At 42.9% G+C, this 22,413-nt stretch overlaps 1 protein-coding gene across 2 annotated transcripts in view; it reads left to right on the top strand.

The window, feature by feature from the left end:
- Positions 1-189: 189 nt before the first annotated feature.
- ZNRF2 (zinc and ring finger 2) overlaps positions 190-22,413 on the top strand; it is a 73,769-nt gene continuing 51,545 nt past the window's right edge. For both annotated transcript variants that reach the window (XM_058678019.1, XM_058678018.1), the window contains exon 1: positions 190-992. In XM_058678019.1, the coding sequence (XP_058534002.1) occupies positions 500-992 (493 nt within the window). In that variant the 5' untranslated portion in view covers positions 190-499. The remainder of the gene's footprint in view (positions 993-22,413) is intronic.

Below are 22,413 nucleotides of genomic sequence, written 5' to 3'. Positions count from 1 at the left end.
GTTAAGAACAGCTGGGTGGCTGAGGGGAGGAGGGAAGGTGGCCCCGGCGGAGGCCGGGCGGGCGCCTCCCACTCAGCCGCGAGCCGCCGTGGGAGCCGGAGGATGGCGGCGCTAGCAGCGGCCGCCCGGGAGGAGGCGGTGCCGAGGCCCAGGACACGGAGCGCGGCGGCAGAACGCGGCAGCGGCCCGTCGTGGCGCACCAGAACCGAAAGCAGCGGCAGCCGCGCGGCCACCTGAACCACCCCTTGTGCCCAGGCCGGCGAACGGGCGCCCGCCGCCAGGCCCTCCTTCTTCCTCTCCACGCCCGCCGTCCCCAACCCCGGTCACTTAGAAGAAGAGCGCGCACCGGGCACTGATCGCCCCTCGGGGCGCCGGGCGGCGGCCCTGGACGTGCGGGGCCCCCTGTGGGCCGGCCGCGGCGCCTCGGCCCTGTCCGCTCGCTCCCGCCTCCCCGGAGCTCGGGGCGCCGCGCGCGGGCCCGGCCCGGGGCAGGGCGGACATGGGCGCCAAGCAGAGCGGCCCGGCCGCCGCTAACGGCCGCACCCGCGCCTACTCGGGCTCGGATCTACCTTCCAGCAGCGGTGGCGGCGGCGGCGGGGCCAACGGGACCGCGGGAGGCAGCGGCGGCGGGGCTCGGGCCGCGGCGGCGGGCAGGTTTCCGGCTCAGGTGCCCGGCGCGCACCAACCCAGCGCTTCGGGCGGCGCCGCGGCGGCCTCGGCGGCCCCAGCGGCCCCGCGGAGCCGTTCCCTCGGCGGAGCCGTGGGCAGCGTGGCGTCGGGGGCCCGCGCGGCGCAGTCGTCCTTCAACATCCCCAACAGCAGCAGCGGCCCGTACGGCTCGCAGGACTCGGTGCACAGCAGCCCCGAGGACGGCGTTGGAGGCGTTGGCGGCGTTGGCGGCGGCAGGGATCGGCTGGCGGGTGGGGGCCCCGGCGGGCCGCGCCTAGTGATCGGCTCCTTACCAGCCCACCTTTCGCCACACATGTTCGGAGGTACGCCCCCATCTCTTCCCGTGCACGCCCGGTTATTATTATTGTTTCTCCTCCTTTTCTTCTTAAGCCTCCGGGTCCGCGCCCAGGCTCCCTCTGCAAGGGAGATGGGATGGCGCTTAACCCCTGCAACGACCTCTGTCAACTCGACCAGCACCTGCGCGCTTCCTAGTGTGGCTCCCGGTGTCAGGGAGGCAGTTGGAGAACCTGAGTCAAATTGGCAGGTGGTGAACAGTTTCTTAAGGGCCCAGAGTAAGGCGTGGGTGGGTGTCTCAGATATACTGAAGGATTTGAAGAAAGCAGGAAGCTAGCAGCTCGGATTCCACCTGCTGTGTATGTAGTTTGTAGTTGTACGAGGGTGGTAATCAAGTCTTCCTTGACTTCAGTAAACTGCTTCCACAGATTATGATTCGTGGGAGTCCTGCTGAATTTGGACATAACCTTAAAAACAAAGACAGAAACCGAGAGCAGTTTCTTGAGAAGGGGCGTTCCGGATGATTCCAGTCCCTGCCCATAAAAGTGCAGTCGCTTGGCCAGGTGCTTTTGGAAAGCGGCCTTGTCTAGAGGAAAAGTGAGTGATAAGAAATGGACGTTTTTAAATAGCAAAGCAATATTCATTTTGAAGGAGGCACTGGGCCCGAGGAAAGTGAATTCTACCTCTTCGGTTAGGTTTTGGGCTTGATGTACTTAGGTGAGAATCAAAACCACTCCCCCCCCCCCTTCCTCCCCGAGAAAAGACAGAAGTAAACATACCCCTGTTGAAGTGTGTACACGAGAGCAGGTGAATTCACAGTCTGGCGAAGGGGGCGGAGAATCCGATCCCCTCCCTCTTGTCCTCTTACAGTTATAAGTGTGGGGCTTGGAGAAGGGCCTTGATGGCATTCAGCAATTTCATTTACCTGTGCTTCAGCATTCCCGCTGGCATGAATTGGGCAGGAATGCCATGCTTATCTTTGTAATCTTTTCGCATGGAGTAGAGAACAATGCCAAACGCCACTTGTTTTAAAGTCATTTTTGCTTATGTAAGCGAAAGTGTTCTTGTCTGTTGAAATTGGTCCATCTTGTAAAATGCTTTTGTTTCCAAGAACTTGTTGAGTCCTCCCTGTGATTTGATCACAGAGAACACAGTTTGAAGGTGCTGTCGTGGAGGAGTGAGTTTCCTGAGAACTGGAGAACTAAGGATGAAGATAGTTCAAGATAGCTACCTTTCTGAAGTGAAAATTCTCACTCAGCAGTTATTATTGTCAAATGATAAGAATATTGAAAACTTGTTAAAGAGGGAGAGAGGCCTGTCAAGTTAATTGTTAATATTTATTCAGTAGACAGATGACTTTTCACTTCTGCTGGTCATTGCCTTTGATAATATAGTTGTATGAGTTTATGGCGCTAAGCAGTTGAAGCCCACAATAAATATGTCAGTGATAAAGACCTATATGCTGCTTAGATGTGTGCACTTAGACGTAATTCTTTTAGTGCTATTGGGCACAGGATGACTTGGGGACTAGTCACAGGACAGTGACACTCTGAATAACTCACAACAACACAGCCCCCTCATGGTGATGGTGAAGAGAATAGAGCCCTGGTACCTCGAGGCAGTCATTGCGGTGAGGTCAGTTTTCCCCAATACCATGATGTCTAGTCGGGGAATTCACCTTACAGGATGGCATTGTAACCTTAAAGGTGGTTGGGACAGGTAGGTGGGATAAGGCCCGATCTTCCGGAGGTTTGTACCTGCATTTCCATGGATGAGTTGTTCAGGGAAATAGAGGCATGTTTCTCCTCCTGCTGAGATTCAGAGAGTTAAGTGGTGACTCAGTTAAGAATTACACTGTATTAAACTTTGCATCAGTTTTGTGAATGTGTTTATGCAGTTACAGACTGTTGTGTCTGGGCTCCTGAAATCTGAGAAACAATATTTTGAAGTAATCAGGAAAGTTGTTTTAATCTGAAGACTGTTTTGTTTGTATTATTGATAGCTCTCAGTAAGAAAAAAATAGTGAAAATTAAGCGATCCCTTTTGCACTGTTCTGTGGTTTACTGAGAATGAAAAACTAAAGCTGACACTAACCAGTGCTACTTTTTCTTTCTTTTTATAATTTGGGAATCAGATCATTAGTAGATGATTATAGGGAGGAGCCACATTGGAAATGAAGGTATTCTGTATTAGCTTGACACTTTATTCTTGGTCTGGCATTTCGGCTGCATACACTTACTTAATTCTCTAGAAAATTGGAATAAGGCTGCCTAATACAGATACAGTAGTTTGTAGGAGTTTAGAATTGAGTTACCTATCATTAGAATATGATTGTAATCTATATTCAAGTGTTTGGGTGAAGCAGGCCTTTTGTTACTCCTTTTTGGACTGGTTAGTTTAAGCTATTAAAATGAACAACTACTGCTAGTATTCATCTTTGTTTTACAACTGGATATAGTCTAATATTTAAAAGCCTTAGTAGCATCTGAGGATTTGTTTGGGTTTATTTTATGTCTGTTTTCCCCATCGCCGAGTTGCTACTGTTCATAGAAACAGTATGGGTTGTAAACTACGCTTTATGCAGCAAGGGTGCAAGAGAGGGTGTGTGTATGTGTTTTGGTCTATCAAAAGTCAGCAGTGGAGATTATTTCTAGAAAAATGATGTAGACTTACATTACAGATCCTGAGTCCAGAAGTAAGAAACATGTAAAATTAATTAATTGAAATGAGTCAGCTGCTGCATCGTTTTTGTCTTCCTCTGCTGGTTGGGGTGTGGCGGCTGAGTTTCTGTGGTTTGTAATTCAGGTGCCTCCAGTTATTTAGGAAACATTTTTCCTCATATTAAAGTGTGGGTTATTTCTTAAAACTGAGTGTGCTTATAAATTTGTTTCTAGGAAGATTTGTTTCTTTAATATTTTTCAATACAGATGTAAAGTTTTAGGGTGTTGGATTAACTCCATTAATTAGCTGTTATTTAATTGTTCTCAGTTATTACCTTTTTTTTTTTTTTTTTTTTTTTTTTTTAGCAGTATCAAGTACCGAAATGTTGGAATATGGGATATTGTTAATCTTCTAATTTTTGGTGTTTCTTTATTGCATTGACTTTTCTGGGGAGTGACAGAAAAGTAATGTCTGTTTCCTTTCAGGAAATATAACACTTCTAACCGCAGTCCCTGCAGCCCCTGAAGGAAACGAAACTTTGGGTGGTTGGTGTTTTTCATTTGTGATGCCATATATCTTTAAACAGCGTGGGAGATACTTTATGTTGTGTGTTGTGCTGTGTGAGCTTGGGATTGAGTTGGAAAGTTTTTTAAAGTACTCTCGACTGCATGGTAGAAAGTAGAGTGGAGAGAGGAATGGGGAGATACCCAGGGTGGCTGTCATGAGATCTGAGAGCCACGTGATTCCCAGACGTGGATGCTTTGCTGCTGCTGTGGTGCCTGAGAGAGTGTGAGCACTGTTGTCTTGTTAAGGGACTTGTGTCCCAGTAATTCCTCATTTTCATTTTGCCTGATTGTTTCAGCTGCTGTGATTACTGATGTGATGAATTAGAGAGCCATTTTTTCCTTATTGTGCATTTGTGTTTATAAGGAAAATAGCGTAAGTTATTGCATATGCCAAGTATACATACAGTTGGTGGTATTCACAATAGGTTGAAAGAGAACTGTAGGACTGGCATTATGTAGCAAGTACATCCAGTCTTACCTTGTTAATGTCAACATTTCTGGGAATTGCTGCTGATTATTTGAAACATTAGTTAGTCTTAATTTTGTGTATACTTGGAACTCCACACGTATTGAAGTGTTTACGAATTGTGCGAAACATAATGTTTTGAATGAGCAAGAGTTCAGAAATATCTTAGGGTAGTGATTGTATTTCTTTTGTGTGTTGCTTATTTACAAATTACTCTATCTGTGTCTGCTAATCCCAGCGCACATTCTTTATCTCCCAGTTTCTGTGGGCCAAGAGTCTGGACATAGCCCAGCTGAGTCCTCTGCAAGGCTGCAGTCTAGCCGTGGGCCAGCCCTGTGCTGTTACCTAGAGACTCCGGCTGGCCCGGCTGCGGGCAGGGTTCATTTCCTCCTGGATGTTAGCTTCATAGCAGCTTGCTGCTTCAGAGCCAGCAAAAGAGAGGCAGGATGGTTGACTGTCTCCCCTGCAGGTAAGCCAGCCTGTTGCCTTGGCTTCTTTCTGTGGGCCTGATTCACATGTCTAAAATCAACTCCATTGAGGAGTTATCTTGTTAACTACATTTGGGTATTTTCTGTTAACCAGGAGTTTTTTCTTTTACGATTTTTTCTATTACTCTTGCTATCTAGAAGTATTACGATATGATCAGAGAATCTGAAAGACTCAGTTATAAATAATAAAACTCTTCCCCCCCCCCCCGAATATTCTGTAAATAGAAAACTGATATTGCCTCAGATCATTGGAAAGAGTTCTAGGGTAACTCATGCAATTCAGGAACAGGTTCCTGAGCTGAATTTTAGCAGTTCTCTCTCTCTCTCTTTCTCTCTCTCTCTCTCTCTCTCTCGTATGTTTTGCTGATTGTTTCTTACCTGGTTTTATCTGACTCTTGTGTTTGGGATAGTCCTTCTTTAACCACCTGGCCCACGAGCTCAGTTTCAACACCTGTAATCTCAGAGGACTGCCGAGTCTCTCCCACTACAGCAGAAGGACTCTGCTTAGGTGGGTTTGGGTCCTGTGCCTATTCCTAAGGCAGACACCCAGAATAGGAGATTGGTGAAATTTGCAGTCTGCTGGTCTGAGAGCAGCACCTTCCAGTTTGACAGCTGAGAGGTCTTGGTTTGAAGTCTCCAGATTTCCTGTCTATCAGAGTACTTCTTCCAAACCAGCCCATCTGGCCTCTGAAATCTCAGTTCCTTAACAGCTCTACCCCCTCCAGTCTTTCCACCAGTTTGTCACATCAGAGTTCTGCCATTGTAATATGTTAATAGTACAGTTTTACTGTCTTTATAGATGTGGAGCTAAATTACTTTCACCAAGTAGCTCAGGAGTTGGGACAGTGATTTCACAAGCACAGCCTCTCAGTCTGAGTAGGTGGTCTGATTGCTGTGGCTCTAACAGAATACCTGAGATGGAGTAACTGATAAAGAGAAATTTATTTAGGTCAGGTTTCTATAGGCTGAAAAGTGCAGAGAAAGCTGGTGAGTGAGGTCAGGCCTCACTTCCTGCTCCTATAAAGCCGCTAATGCCATTGCGGGGGTTCTGCCCGGAGGACGTCATTGAAGCCTTGTTACCTCTGAGTACCATTAACACACGACTTTGTTGGTCAAGTTTGCAACATGTGAATTCTGGCGATTTCCTCAGTTCTTATTTCAGGTTGAGGCTCCTCAAAGTTAGATGAACTGCTTGCTGCTGATTTAAAGGTGACTTACTCTGATTTTTAGTTGTAAGGTGTATGGAACATAGTGTCTGTTAGTAATTCAGAGACAAGTTGGTTTTCTTTTCCTATGCAGTTTCACATTACACTGTTTTTTTTTTAAACAGTTAACTTTAACATCTCAACTGGGATATTTAGACAGAAACATGTGTTTTTTTATAACATGTATGTTATGTACATGCATGTGGATCTATACCTACATGTATACACTTGCATGTACATACTTGTATGCATGTATATAATCTGTATTTTGTGCACTGCATGCATGTACCCATTGTGTTTGTGCATGTTCATGCATGTGGTTGTGTATATATGTGCCCATGTGCATATGTGTATTTGTGTGTCTCTGTAAGTGTATATGTGTATATATGTGTATGCTCTTCTTCCTGATGACTCAGTTTCTTCTCAGTTGTGTTTTCTTTTTTGCTTGTCTTTAGTCTGTTAGATGCTTTTCTCAAACATTTGCTGTTCTTTGGCTGATTATTAAAAGGGGCTCTAAAAAGCTGAATGGAAGCTAGCTCTCTATGCAGGTAGGGCTAACTCTCTGGGCTTTTTCGAATATTGGATTATTGCCTTTTGCCTTGGTCATAATATCCAGTTGCTTTTCTTACTGGGAAAGGCTAACTTTTAATGCCAGATATTCTAGGATCAGAGTGAAAGGGTTAGGAGTCTTAAAACTCCATGTGATATTCAGAGTTAGTGAGATACCTCTGTCTTCAGTTGTTACCTTTGTTCTCAAGTCCAGAAAGATTTCCGTTTCCAGAAATCAGACCTCCAGTCCAATGCCTGGGTTTGGTTGCCTTGCTGCTGGAAGTCAGAGAGGATAGCTGGAGAGGTCTAATGGCTTCTTAGGTAGGCTGGTATGATTCTCTTTCAGACCTGCCTTCATTTCTGCTTGCTGGGATAACTTATGCCTTCTGTAAATTGGGTTGCCTTTCTGATTCTGCAGTGGAAACTACTCTACCTCCTGCCCCAACAGTTTTAATGGTATCTTTGGGCTGAGCAGAAGCTGATGGATGTGTTCAACCATTTTTAAAAAAGATTTATTTAATTTTATTTGAAAAATAGTTGCAGGAGAGAGAGAGACAGAGAGAGAGAGAGAGAGAGAGAGAGAGAGAGAGAGAGAGAGAGAGATCTTGCCGTCAGTTTGTTCACTCCCCAGATGGCTGCAAGGGCCAGAGCTGGGTCAGTGGGTCCCCACATGGGTTCAAGGATTAAGGAATTAAACCATCCTCTGTTGCTTTCCCAGGTTTATTGGCAGGAAGCTAAATGGGAAGTGGAGCAGGATAGACTCTAACTGGCTCCCACAAGGGAGCCACAGACTGAGGCTTAGCTGGTTACACCACAGTGCCAAAGTGGGCCCGAAAGTCCTGTTTTTAAATTGTGGATGAAATAGGAATCCACTTCCTGTTCACTGTGAAATGATACTCTTCAGTCAGTTCTCAGACTGGAGTTGATCTGTTGTCTTTCTAAATGCAACTGTTACCATATTTTGTGTATATGCTTAATACTTTCTAATTCATTTAATTGCTTGTAAGTACCTAGAGCAAAAGAGTAATTTCATTTTGTGGTATTAGCAAGAATGTCATCATTCTTCTAAAACCTGCTTTTTCGCTTTGTGTTGAACAGATTTTACATGGGCGACTATGCATGCAGCTCTTCAATTGCTGTGCATGTATTGTTTCATTGTATGTTCCATGATTTATTTGATTGTTCTATTAGCTGTTTCTGCTTTTTCAGTGTTGCCTTTTTGTATATGTAAAGATTCTTCTAGAATGGGTGCTATATTGACACCAATGGATACATTACAATGTAGTTAGAGCACTGATGCCCTGGAGTTGGTGTCAGATACCATGGATTTAAGGGTACTATCCTAGCTGTCCTTCAGACGTCAACCCCAGTCTGGCATTCCAGGCTATCTACATTTCTAATCACTAATTTGGGGGTGCCCATGACCTCTTATGTTGATAATTCGTTAAAACAACTCAAAGAACTAGCAAAGAGCCATTGTAGTGATTACACTTTTGTTACATGATACTAGTGGATCAGTACCGGTCAAATGTAGAGACACAGCATGAGATCAGTGATGTTCCTGGCTGCAGATTCCCTCATGGGATCAGGCTGTAGTTCCTTCCTGACACATCTGTGTGTGTACAAGCTGGGAACCTCCTCCGTGCCTGGATGTACAGACTGTTTATCTGGATTTCACAGAGTAGTTGGCCAATCAGTTGATTGAACTCAATCTGCAATTGTGTATATATTATATATAATATATATATATAGCTCATTTTACAAATGAGAAACCAAGACTGAGATATTAAGAAATTTTGCTTTTAATAGGTGGTAAAACTAAGGTACTAAACCCAAGCTTTTAAAAAAACTTTTTACCCCCATTTTTACTCACCTATTGGTACTGTAAAGAACCACCAGAAACATAATGGCTTAACACTACACATTAAAAAAATATTTAGTTAATTCAAAACCAAAGTGAGAGACAGAGAGAGAGAGAGAAATTTTTACCTGCTGATTGACCTCCCAAATGACTGTAGTAACTGGCTGGCCCAGACCGAAGCCAGGAGACTCATCCAGGTCCTCCACTTAGGTAGCAGGGGTCCAAGCCGCTGCTTTCCCCAGGCCATTAGGACAGAGCTGGATTGGAAGTTGAGCAATTGGGTTCCAACTGATGCCCACAGAGAATGCCAACATTATGGTGTGCCACATGACCGGCCCCCCAATTATCTATTTTTTTTGAAGTCAAGTTCAGAACAGATCTCACTGCACTAAAAATCAGGATGTTGGTTGGGTTTTTCTGGTGACTGGGGGAGTCTGTTTTCTTGCCTTTTCCGGCTTCTAGAGGATGTCTACATTGTTTGGCTTGTGACCCCCTCCCCCATCTCCAAAGCCAACAGCATTGGTCCAAAAGCTTTTCCCTCTCTGCATTTCAGGTTTTAACTCTTCTCCAAGCCTCTTCCTTGTTTTAGGAAATTTGTCCTTACTTTGGGTCTCCACAGGTTAACAGCATTAATTCTATCTTTCACACCCTTCGTGCTGCTTTTACCTGTCACAACATGATTCCAGGGAAGGCCAGAATGATAGCTCTTGAATATATCCTTACTGTGAAGGGAAAATGCCATGCTTTTGATTATCTAGTGAATTAATCAGGAGATAAAGATGATGAGATTACAATGGAAGGGGAAAAAAGTGATTTAAGTAAACTTTAATGATCCATTAGTTTTTGTAAAAATTTCTATTTTTGATGACGCTTACATAGTTGATTAGATTGGGAAGCGTTGAAGATTAGGGAAAAGTGGGTGAGACCATTGTTTCCACATTTTCTTTGTTCTTTTTGCTGTATTTGGGGTAAGAGTGGAGGAAAAGGAGAAGGTGCACCCCGCCTTCTAACTGCCTCAGCACCCGGGGTTGGGGAACTGCCACCTGATGTCATCCCAGGGTTTCCAGTGTGGAACATGCTTCGAGGGTTCTGCTTCTGTGGTTTCGATAGTTCTGCAATCCTGTTGATTTCACTACTCCAAGGACATTGGCATTTCTCCAAGGTCCACTGGCTGACACAGTCTACCTTAGAGTCTCCATTCCCCAGATATTTGCTGCCAATGCTTGCCTGGGGTAGTTGATCAATTTGTTTTGCCCTCCTTCCTTAATGAAGCCTATGCAGGCTTCATTAAACTGCCATGTCCTCCATGTGCATCTGAGTATGCTATCCACTGCTCCATCTAAGCCACTGAAGTGACCCAACTCTGGCACATGGACTCCAAGGTCAAACCATAGAACCTGCCATTCTTCCCATGGTTATGGTTGAGTCTAGCGGTTCAGAAGGGGGCTCTCCAAGGAAACTTTATCTGAGTTGATGCTGGATCTGACTCTTGGGTGTGCATGCCAGTACGGGGTTCATCTCTGTCTGTCACCTGCATCAGCTAGCACATACACTGGTAGTTGCAATTGCTGGGTCAGTTCTGTCCCCAGCCCTGTCTCCTATTTAAACCAATGGGTGCTGCAGCCCAGTCCAAACCTGCCCACCACACACTTGTACCTCACATACACCAGTGGAAAATGTGGCCTAGTTGGAGCAACCCCAGTAACCCCCACCAGGCATGCCCCCAGCCCTGGTTCCTGTTCTTGCCAGTATGTGCAAGACTAGTCCAGTCAGTTCCACATCCCACTCAATTCTTGTACACATCAGTGGGTGTTGGATCCTAGGTCAGCCCAACCGACCCCACTATCCAACCTATACTTGTGCTGGCAGGTGCCACTGCCTGTCTACACAGGCCCCCTGCCCTGGTTCCCATTCTCACCAGTGGGAGTTGTAACCTGTCAGAGAGATGCCCAGTTTCCCTACTGGGCCCACTCCCATTCCTGGATCTTATACTCTCCAGGTGGTTCTATAGTTTGGCTTGACAGGTTTTGGCCCCATTCCCAGCACTTGCCAGCTAATACTGTGGCAAAGCCCAACCAACTTATACTTACTCTGGCTCATGCCTGCACTACTGGATGTAGTCAGTTAGCTCAGCCTGACTCTCCTCTTAGCCCAGTTCACATGCAGGCCAACAGATGTCATAGTCCTGTTCAGCCTGATCTGCCCCTGATCCCAGGTCTCATGCTTACCAGGGGGAGCAGTGGCTCAGCAGGGGAACCCTTGCAGGACCCCTACTAGGCTCACATTCCTCCCCCGACCACTCAGGTCTTACGTGTGCTGGTGGGTGTTGCAGCCCAGTCTCGCATAGCCCCAACACCTAGGCATTTGCCAGTGGGTGTTATAGCCTGGCCTAGCCCAGTTTACCCTAGCCCAGTTTCCAGCTCATGCTGGTGTGTGCTGCAGTCTAGCCCAGCCTGGACAGCCCCCACTCCTGGCCTTAATGTGAACTGGCTGGTTTTGTGGCCTGATCTGGCCTGTCCCACCACTCATCCTAGTTCTCAGATCTGCCAGTGGGTGCTATGGGCTGATTCAGCCTGGCCTGACCCCAGACCTGAGCCGCACGTATACCAGTCTAGTACCGTAACCTGGCCTGATCTAGGCTGCCCCAGAAAGTTGAGGTCTGTCGGGGACCAAATTATCTACTGCCCACCCCATTGACATTTCTCTTGCTCTTTTCTTGGGGGGTGGGGGGAAGGAACTGTGTCCATAAGATCTAGAGAAAAATGTTTCTTACTTTACATATGAATATGTAATAGTGGACTTTTACATGCAAAGGTCTAGGTACTCCAATTTTTCAGCTGGCTTTAAAATTGGTAGGGGGGATAACTTGGCATGTCCTCAAATTATCATGTGTAGTCTGTGAATCTGAATTTTCTTTGTTGCTTATTCAGCCAAAAAGTATTCAGTGTCTGCTGTTATAGGTCAGATAGACTTTATGGGAACACAAGTATTGACCAAAAAATTTTAAGAAAAGGATAGGCTGGTGTTTAGAGCGCCTAGGAAATGGACAGTTAAAATGACATGTGTCCTGTGTGGTAATTGTTACTAAATTAGTGTATACATCTGTACATAAAGAAAAAGTATAAATGGGTAGTAGCTATGCACCAAACACTGGTTCTCCTAGTGAGTGGGAACACTGCCATTCTGTGTTTTCTGTGCACATAGACCTGGCAGTAGTGGTAGTCGTCACTACCACTCTCACATCCAGCTCTCGTAACCCTTCCAGAGCTCAAATGCCACTTGCAGCCAACCAGCTCCAGCTGTGTGCCCTTAACCAATGGCTGCATCTTCGGCAAAATCTACTTTGGATAGTGTCATGCAATTGTATCCTATAGAACATTGCCCTCCTACAACTTTGTAGTCATGTAAGTTTGTGACATACTACAAGTAATACAGTGAGGAAATCTGATTAACTCATTTAAATTCCGTATTTCACAAATTAACTTAATGACAACTTGAATCATTTAGTTGATGTTCAGTGGCTCTCTCTAAAACCCAAGTGAGTGTGAGAGTCACCTCCAGGGCTGGGCCTGATTCCCGCATGTTCCAATTCAGTGGATTTGGGGTGGAGCCATAGAGTTTGCAATTCTAGCAGATTTCCACCTGTTTGTTGCCACCTGTTTGTTGTGCTGCCTGTGCTCTGTGACTCTGGCTCCTACTTTGCCTTTAAGGGGCGATTGAAGCTAGTTGAACTCTAATGAGACGCGTTAGTGTTTGCCTACTCAAAGAGGGTGTCTTCAAAGAGAAATAATTGTGTTTAGTATTTTTTTTGTTTTTCTTATGAAATTTAGGCATCTGTTGATCTTCCAAAAGATTATAATAAAGATTAAATATAATAGTAAGGTAGAATTTAGATTGTACTCGGCCCTGTCCTAAGCACATTTTTTAAAAGAGATCTGTTTCTTTATTGGAAAGACAGAGTTACAGAGAGAGAAGGAGTGAAAAGAGAGATCTTTGATCTGCTGGCTCATTCCAGATGGTTATAATGGCTAGAGGTTGGACTAGATGGAAGCCAAGAGCCTTGGGACTATATCTGTGTTTCCCACATGGGTGGCAGGGACATAAATAATCCCTTGGGCATTTCTCAACTGCTTTGCAGGTGGGTTAGCAGGGAACTGGATGGGAAGTAGAGCAGCCAGTACTGGAACCAGCATTCCTATGGGATGTTGGTGTTGTAGGTAGTGGCTGAACTTGCTGGGCCGTAGTACTGGCCCCTGTAGTAAACACTTAAGCACATGCTTTCTTTAAGGATGCCCTTTTGTCCCATTACTATTTATGAATCTCAGATTTGTAGGGTCACCTTTATTGTAGAATAAATGTGAAACCTGCATGGTGGCTCTGCACACTAATCCTCCACCTGCAAGCACCGGCATCCCATATGGGCATTTGTTGGTGTCCCAGCTATTTTGCTTCCCATCCATATCCTTTCTTGTGGCCTGGGAAAACAGTAGAAGATGGCTCAAACCCTTGGGACACTGCACCGATGTGAGAGACCTGGAGGAGGCTTTTGGCTCCTGACTTCACATCAGCTCAGCTCTGGCCACTGAGGCCATGTGGGGAGTAAACCAGAGGATGGAGGATCTTTCTATCTCTCCTACTGTCTGCAACTCTGTCTTTCCAATAAAAAAATAAATAGCTCTTAAAAAAGAATAAATGTTGGCTACTTCTTCCAGAAGCCTGGACTCTCACATCGCTCTATATCAATGTTGTTATCTCAGCCTAGTGCAGTACCATTATCTAGAACTTTTTACACTGATTATGGATCCCACTGTAGACCAATCAAGAACTTGTAGGTAAAGAAGAGGACAGTCAGGCCCAGCACAGTAGCCTAGCAGCTGAAGTCCTCGCCTTAAAACATGTCAGGATCCCATATGGGTGCCGGTTCTAATCCCGTCAGCTCCACTTCCCATCCAGCTCCCTGCTTGTGACCTGGGAAAGCAGTGGAGGATTGCTCAAAGCCTTGGGACCCTGCACCTGCATGGGAGACCCGGAGAAGGTTCCTGGTTCCCGGCTTAGGATTGGCGCAGCACCGGCCATTGCGCTCACTTGGGGAGTGAATCATCGGATGGAAGATCCACCTCTCTGTCTCTCCTCCTCTCTGTGTATCTGCCTTTCCAATAAAAATAAAATAAATCTTAGAGAAAAAAAGGGGGGGACAGTCAGTCTGTTTTAATTCCCCCATCCTACCCCAGACTCTAAACACAAAGTAATTATGATTTCACTGTAAAGTTAATGGAAACTTCTGTTTGTGGTTCTAATTCTCAGTGGTGATTTTTCTGTCCCTTCCTGACCACTTTGAATTGATTTTTCTTGAAATTGCCTGGATTGTGGTGATAAGGAGAGGATGGTCATTTCTAGTTACTGTCAGTCGTGCGTCCTGGCTCTGATGACATCCTAGCTCAAGGCAAAAGTCTATTCTTGTTTACTTTGTCTGTGCAGGTCTGCACCCTCCTCTTATTACTGGCTTAAGAATTTGTAGCTTTCTTGCTAAGCTCATTAGTATTTTTAAGTTTTAAAAAAAAATCTTCACTTTTGAGTTTTTATCAGGAGGGTAGGCCTGAGATTTTGTTCTCCTGAATAGCAGTTCTTCATTATTGAGTAAATAGATTTTCCAGGTTGTTTTCTAGGGAAACAAAAAGTAAAAAGCAACATGATAGCACTTTATGTTTGTCAGATTGGCAGAATCCAAAGTAACAACACACCATTGCAATTGATACAAGTTGTAGATGATACTGGTGTAAATGTAAATTGTTCCAGTTTTTTAGGAACTTAAATGCTTCATGTCCAGAAAAAATAGTCATGAATGAAGAAAGTATATTTGCAGCAAATGTGCGTGGCCATTACTTCCATTCTTCTGCGTTCAAATTGGGAGAAATCATGAATGGATATTACCAAGCTTTTGTGGGTAGTGTCTGGATTGTGCCTTGTTTGAACACTGAGCATAAACTTAGGGTTCATTTATGCAAGCTTAGGAGAAATCTTGGGGTGTTCTAATTAATGAAAATATCAGGATTTTCTTCTTTGTTAATCTGCCAACAATGATAATGAAATCTAGAGGAGTGTGATTTAAAAAATGGGAACAACATTCAGTACCATGTTGGAATCGGCTCTTCCAATAAATTTTCAGGACTTTAGCAAGCCAGTTTAGTATAACCAACATTAAAGTAGAATTATGTAAGCCTATAATTTAATGAGTTATATATAAAAACAGTTAATGAGTAATAAAAGCTCATCATATCTTAGTTATTTTATTACATTTCACTATTAAAATTTGAATGTCTATTTTCCAAAATGCTTGGGACTAGAATTGGTTTTGATTTTTAGTTAGAGACACTATTTTGTGGAATATTTTCATATGCACAATGCGTTATCTTTGGGATAGCACCTATGTGTAAACATGCAATTCATCTGGGTTTCATCTACACCTTACACACAGAGACTGAAGATAATTTTTGCACATTAGTTTTGGTGTACCTTTGTTTGATTGTTCCAGTCGCAGGAGGCCAGGCGTAGAATTTTGCACTAGGATATTATGTTGATGATACTTGGGGTTCGAGATTTTGGAGCATCAACCTGAGTTGTTTGCTCTAATTCAGGTTTCTTGCTCAACCTGAGTCTCTGTTCTTGAGGCTGTTGATGTATGTATTGTTTTTTTTTTTTTTTTAAAGATTTATTTATTTTTATTACAAAGTCAGATACACAGAGAGGAGGAGAGATAGAGAGAATTATGTTTGGTCTGATGATTCATTCCCCAAGTGACCGCAATGGCCAGTGCTGTGCCGATCCGAAGCTAGGAGCCAGGAACCTCTTCCGGGTCTCCCACACGGGTGCAGGGTCCCAAAGCATTGGGCTGTCCTGGACTGCTTTCCCAGGTCACAAGCAGGGAGCTGGATGGGAAGTGGAGCTGCTGGGATTAGAATCAGCGCCCATATGGGATCCCGGCGTGTTCAAGGCGAGGACTTTAACTGCTATGCTATCATGCTGCCAGGCCTGAGAAATCAAATCTTGTTAAGCTCTTTCTGGAAGTTAGATTTTTTTTAAAGATTTATTTATTTTTACTGTAAAGTCAGATACACAGAGAGGAGGAGAGGCAGAGAGGAAGATCCTCCATCTGACGATATTGTTAAGTGCGGTGGAAACACTGTCTGTGACAAGTGCTACTGTAAAGCTCTTCTACGTTCCATGTTCATTCATGATACCTTGCTAGCTTGAAATCCGATCCAGTCTTATATAGAGATATGCTTATAGGAAAATATATTGAGATTTGGCTCAAATAGTTTTTAACATAGATTTTGTGGGTTTTTTTTTTTTTTACTAATATTCTCTTAATCTTTAACATTGTTACTTAAAAGAGTCCTTGAAAAATTCTTTATAACAAATAAGGCCTAAAATTTAGCTTTCTGATAAGTTGTTTCATTTCTTAATTCATTATAGCAAAAAGGAGTACAGTTTCATTCTTCTAAAAGGGTGTGTGTGTGCCTATAGAGAGAGGGAGAGATTGAACTTTTACAGTAGTTGACCAGTCAGTGCCATTATTTTTCTAGTCTTTTTATTTAGAGCTGGAATCTGACTAAACATGTTCAATTATTTCATACTTGTTTATTTAAGTATCTTTATGTTGTGGTGCTTTAGAAAATAGGGAAATTTTAATTAAGAATTGTGATTCTTTTTTTTTCTTGAGATTTACTTATTTATTTTTATTGGAAAGGCAGAGTTACAGATGGTCTCCAAATGGTCTCAATGGACAGAGCTGAGCCAATCTGAAGCCAGGAGCCAGGAGCTTATTCTGGGTCTCCCACGTGGGTGCAGGGTCCCAAGGCTTTGGGCCATCCTCAACTGCTTTCCCAGGCCACAAGCTGAGAGCTGGCTGGGGAGTGGAACAGCTGGGACATGAACTGGCACCCATATGGGATCCTATGCAAGGCAAGGATTTAGCCAATGGGCTAACATGCCGGGCTCCCAGAATTGTGATTTTTATTAAATTTTGTGTCATAAATGTTTTTAGCACTTATAGTTGTGAAAATGAGATTGACACATTGCAAATGTTATTCTGAGTTCTTTATTATTCTTTGTATACCTATTAGTTTCTTGTTGCTGTAATAAAACACCTGAAATGACTTTTATGAAAAGAAAAAAAAGATTTATTCAGCTCACAGTTTTGGAAATCATGGAGCCTTGGTGGACAAAAGGTTTTTACTTTTCTCTTTACCACATTCAAGCCAAAGCAATATGGTACAATGATTTTGGTTTTTCGATCTGTAGTTGAGCCAGTTTAACTTTGGCTGAATCATTTAAATGCTGTAAGTCTGATGTTCCATGGTATTAAAATGAAGATAATGGTAGTACTTACTTCATATAGTGGTTTTGAAAACTAGATGAGATAATTACTATTTGGCATAGTGGCTCATAGTAAAGTGTTCTTCAATTGTGAGCTAGCATGCTTAATATCAAGTGATAAATTCTATCTATAGCTTAACTGGTAGGTATTAGAGTTAGTAAGTAAAGGAGTACATGTACTCAAATAATGAAAGCTAATGAAGCAAAATCAGGAAGATAAAGTCTTACAACTTGTGAAATGGGCATGCGTAAGGTGGGTTAAGTATTGTCATCTTCGTTTGTTCAGAATAATTGTTAAATAGCAGCTATCCCAACAAATAAGACTGTCTATTAATGAAATACTAAACAGCTCCTTAAAATCTATAGATACATTATGGATAAGCATACATGCTTTTGCTGAAATATTGAGTAGTGCAGTTGTCACAGAATAGACTTTGGATGATAAAAGGATTCTTGGTTAGTAATGTTAAGTTGCGTATTGGCCTCTTCGCACTTTGCCTTTTATTGCCTTCCCAGATTTGCTGTTTGAAATAGCTGTTAAATAGTTCAGTGTCTAAATAATAAACAAGATAAGAGTAGGAGGCAGAAAAAGAACTGTTGAGATAATCCACCTCTCAGTACAACTGGAGTTGTGTTTGTTGTGTTGCTCTAGGTGTCTAGATTTGATTTCTGTGCTGCCACTTTTTTAACGCTAGTATTGATTGGGTTTTCCCTCTTTTTTCTACTTTGCTACCTCTTTTCCTTCTGGAACCAGTAGTTTAATGGTAAGTATATAAATAAGATTTACAAAGTTTTTGACCTAGTGAGGATTTCTTTCCCCCCTCACCTATCTTGGTGAAAACTTTGTAGATTCCAGATGGTCTCTGTGGTTTTCTCAGGTTTTCATTGTTGCTTTGTGTGTAGATTGAGAAAACTTTAGTTTCCAGGTACCCCTGTCCTTGCATGCTGTGTCCAGTGGCATCCACTGCTTGTTTCATAGTGACGCTGCTCTTGGAGCTTGCTCTCTCCCTTCACCCTTCTTTCTGTTTGTGTCTCAGGGGAAGATGGGTGGGAAGGAGCAAAGACTTTGTTCTCACACATGCACCACTTTTATGTTTCTTTTGGCATCTGGATTTTTTCCAGGTCTTGCCAGCTAAATCTCTGTAGGATATTTGTTCTATACACACTAGAAACGTAATTATTATCTTTGAGCAGAATTACAGATGGAGCCCAAGTCCCTTAAATAACTTTCTTAAACCACTTTCACTCTGATTTCTATCAAATTCTGTCTTATGTAATTTCTTGTTTCAAACTTTAAGATACTTGAGCTTTTAAAGTATTTCTGGAATGTTTTTAGGTTTTATCAAAGCAAAATCTGTCACACTGTTGCCTCAAAACTTTGTATTTTGATTTAATTAAATCTATAGCTACCACCAAGCCCCAATATTTCTTTTTTTAACTTAATTTATGAAATGTAGTTTAATTGATTGAAAGAAAGGGAGTAGGGACTGGGTTTGGGGCAGCTGCTTTTGGCCACGGCATCCCCTGTTGTGTGAGTCCTGCTCCTCTGCCTCTCGGTAAGCTCTCTGTTAATTCCCCTGGGCAACAGTAAATGCTGGCCTGAGAGCGTGAGCCCTGCCGTCCACGCGAGAGATGGGGTAGGCCTGGCTATTGCAACTGCTTGGGGAGTTAACCAGCCAGTGGAAGATACTTCCTCCATCTCTGCCTTTCCCACTCTTCCTGTTGCTTTGGCTTTCAAATAAATGCATCTATATTTATTTATTTTTCAGATGAGGCTAGATTTTGGTAAACTTTGGGAAGCCTCTTTACTATCAAGAAAATGGATTAAAAGTTATTTTTGTGTGTGTGAAAAAGAAACAGCTTTAAATAGAAGGCAGTTACACACTGGCTGCTGATGCAGTTCTCAGCAGTGCACATAAGTAGAACCTTGCCAGCACCAAGACCCTTCCCAAGGCTCACTCTGTTTGAAGCAGTCATAATCTATGCTAGTGGTTTTTGTCCTTTGTTCTGCCATTTGTGTGTGCATTTTAAAGAGTCTTTAATTTGGCTGGATAACATAAATGCAGTCTTTTTGTTTGTTTTGTTTTAAGTTTTGCTTCTTTTCCCCCATTGTGTTTGTGGAATTCATTTCTATAGTGTGTCACTGTAGTGAATTTTCATTACTGTGTAGTATAGAGTCTAGCGCAGTAGTCTGGTGTAGTATGCTAGGATTGAACCGTTCTGTTGTTGGGTTTTTGTTTCCTTTTGCCTACTGTGAATGCTGCTGCTGGGTTCATATTTTGTTACTATGAATTCTGGTGCACATGAACACAGATTCCTATAGGACAACATTATTACGTGTGGTCTTCAGACCCTAGACCTGTGTGAACTTATTAGATATGCAAATCCCTGGGCCCTACCTTCAGTTAGCATCTCACAGTTGGGTCCAGGAAGCCACAGCAGGTTCTCCAGATGAGTCAGTGCACATTACAACTTGAGAACCACCACTGAGGGAGATGGATAGACTTAGGAGAATTGTTCAAGCTTGGCTAAATACCTTTACCACCTTTTTTTTTTTCAACATTTTCTCTGAAATTTAAGAGACAGACAGATACTCCCCAAATACTCACAATGGTTAAGGCTAACATGAGGCTGAAGTTTCCCTTATGAGTGGGGAACGCAGTCAAGGTCTCCCACGTGGAATGCTGGAATTCAGTTACTTGGAGCTGTGTTGGTTGCCTCCCCGAGTATAAAGTAGCGAGGAAGGAGAAGAGCTGAGGTGAGTTTTGTGTCCAGCCTAGGCACCCTGACACTGTTACAGGACCCCTGTATCTTCACAACTAGGCCAAAGGCTCTACCTTCAGCTTAATATTGTTAAAAAGGTTTCTACTGTTGTTCGAATTTTTACTTCGCACTAAGAGGTGTTGGAGAGTCTGTGTTTCTGTACATCCTTTGTAATGATTAATATTATCAACTTTTTAAAATTAGGATTTATTTTATGAGTTTATTTCTAACTACAGTTGAAAAAAAGCTGATTTACTTGCTGGGAAGTCTCTAAGCATATTATAAAAAAATTTCAAACTTACACAGAAGTAGAATTAGTACGAGCCACAAACTTCCCCATTATTTATATTTAGTAGTTTATTATAATTGACAATATTTATTTCATTTATTTTCTGAGTTACTTAAAGAATAATTAAAATCTCATATAAGAAATTTTACTCCTATCTAAGCTTGTTTAAACTGTTGTGCATATTAAATGATGACAGTGTCTTTTGCTGAGAACATTTTTTATTCTAAAAATTTAGAGAAACATTAATCCAGGCTTTGCTGTTAGAAATAAATGAGAAAATGTTTGTAGTGTCACTTTTGAATCTGACACCATGGCTCAATGGCTAAATCCTCCCCTTGCATGCGATGGGACATGCTATGGGACAAGGTCAAAGCTCTGAATTCTCAAGACTTCATTGTTAAGAAGCAAGTTAAAGGGAAGGTTAAATATTTGGGTAAAATGACAGAAAAATCCCTCAACCCCAAGTTTGTAAATCCCAGTTCACTTGAAAAGCGGAACTAGAGATCTTCCATCTGTAGAGACTCGCTAGATGGCTGCAATGGCTAGGCCAGGACAAACCAGGAGCAAAGAGCTTACCCTGTTCTCTGATGTGAATGTCAGAGGGCCAAGCATTTGAGCCATGTTCTGCTGCTTTCTTAGTCACATTTACAGGAAACCAGATTAGAACTGGAGCAACTGAGACTCAAACTAGCGCTCATTTGAGATGCTGACATTGCAGGTGGCATCTTAGCCCACTTAGCCATAGTTGGCTTGTTGGCCCCAAGTTCACTCTTAATTGGCATCATCACTGTCTAAACTTGCGGCAGATTTAAGAACACACTTTTATTATAAATCAAGTAGTATTTTTGAATGGTTCTAATATGTTGAGCATTGTTAGATAAAATCCCCAGGGTAAATAAGAACCGCCCCCCAAAATCGAACAGTTTGTTATTAAGCAATATGGAAAGGTACTTAGTAAATTTTGTTTATTTATTCTTACTGCAAAATAGTAAACCATACTGATCAGATCAGGAAAATAAAGGTATATACTATGTGTTTTGTAAAAAAAAAAAAATGTAGATTGGGCACTGGAAAGCAGTGAGACTGAAGTTGAGAGAGAACAGATGATGCAAGATTTTGTAGAATGAATAAAAACTAATTGAACAGTGACATGATAAGATCAGAATTATATTTTGAGGATAACCTCTAAGACCAGTTTTGGAGAGAGGGAGGTTAAGGGCAGATGTGTATGTAAGTTTCTTTGGTGGTAATTCAGGAAAATAGTAGTTGCTAATGCAGTGAATGATAATGTCTGCAGAGGTGGTTGAATTTGACAAGTGCTCAGGAGATAAAAATCTACTAACTTGGTGAGGACTTGAGATTAAACAGGTGTGGCTGCTGGAAGTAGTGATAATACTGGTCTGACTGGCATGTCATTGTTTCCTCTTGTGCATGGACCACACAGTGACAGAGTTGTCTCCCGCCACCACTGACTGGGACTGGGCCTCACAGAACCTGGGTGCTGGGAACTCATTCTAGGTTTCCCACGTGAGCGGCAAGGACCCAGCCACTTAAATCATTACTTCCCACAGTCTGTGTTGGCAAGATGCTAGAATTGGAAGCTGTAGCTCACACCTGAACCCAGGCATTCCAATATAGGACCCAAGCCATTGTTAACAGACCAAACTTCTGCCCCCCAGATCCTCTGTGGGAAAAAGTAAATAAATACTCAGATATTTTGAACAATTTTTAGTGACTTATATTCGGAGTTGGCAGACTTACAGGAAAGGGCCAGATAGTAAATATTTTAGGTTTTGCAGATCTCATAATCTCTGTCACTTCTTTGTAATATGAAAGAAGCCATAGACAATATTTTAATGTGTGTGTGTCCGTGTTTCATGAAAACTTTACTAGTGGGCAGTGTAGTTTTATTATTTCATGGAAGTTTTTTTGTTTTTGTTTTAGAGACAACATCCTCTGATTCCTCCCCATCTGGCTGCAATAACCAGGGTTGGGCCAGGCTGAACCAGGAGACTGGAACTCCCTCCCAAGTCTCCCACATGGGTGGCAGAGGTCCTACCACTCAGCTCCATCATCTAGTGCTTTCTCTGGTGTCTTAGCAGGGAGCAGGCCCACACCACAGTGTATTAAAACCTGTGTTTAAAAATATTTTTTTCTATCCGTTTCAACATACAGGAGTCTATAAAAGCAAGCAGTGTGGGAAGATTGTGCGTTTTGACTTTTGGA

The sequence above is a fragment of the Ochotona princeps genome, chromosome 20 (genome assembly GCF_030435755.1).
Source record: "Ochotona princeps isolate mOchPri1 chromosome 20, mOchPri1.hap1, whole genome shotgun sequence".
NCBI classification, from domain to species: domain Eukaryota; kingdom Metazoa; phylum Chordata; class Mammalia; order Lagomorpha; family Ochotonidae; genus Ochotona; species Ochotona princeps.
This window is presented reverse-complemented; position numbering and strand designations above follow the sequence as displayed.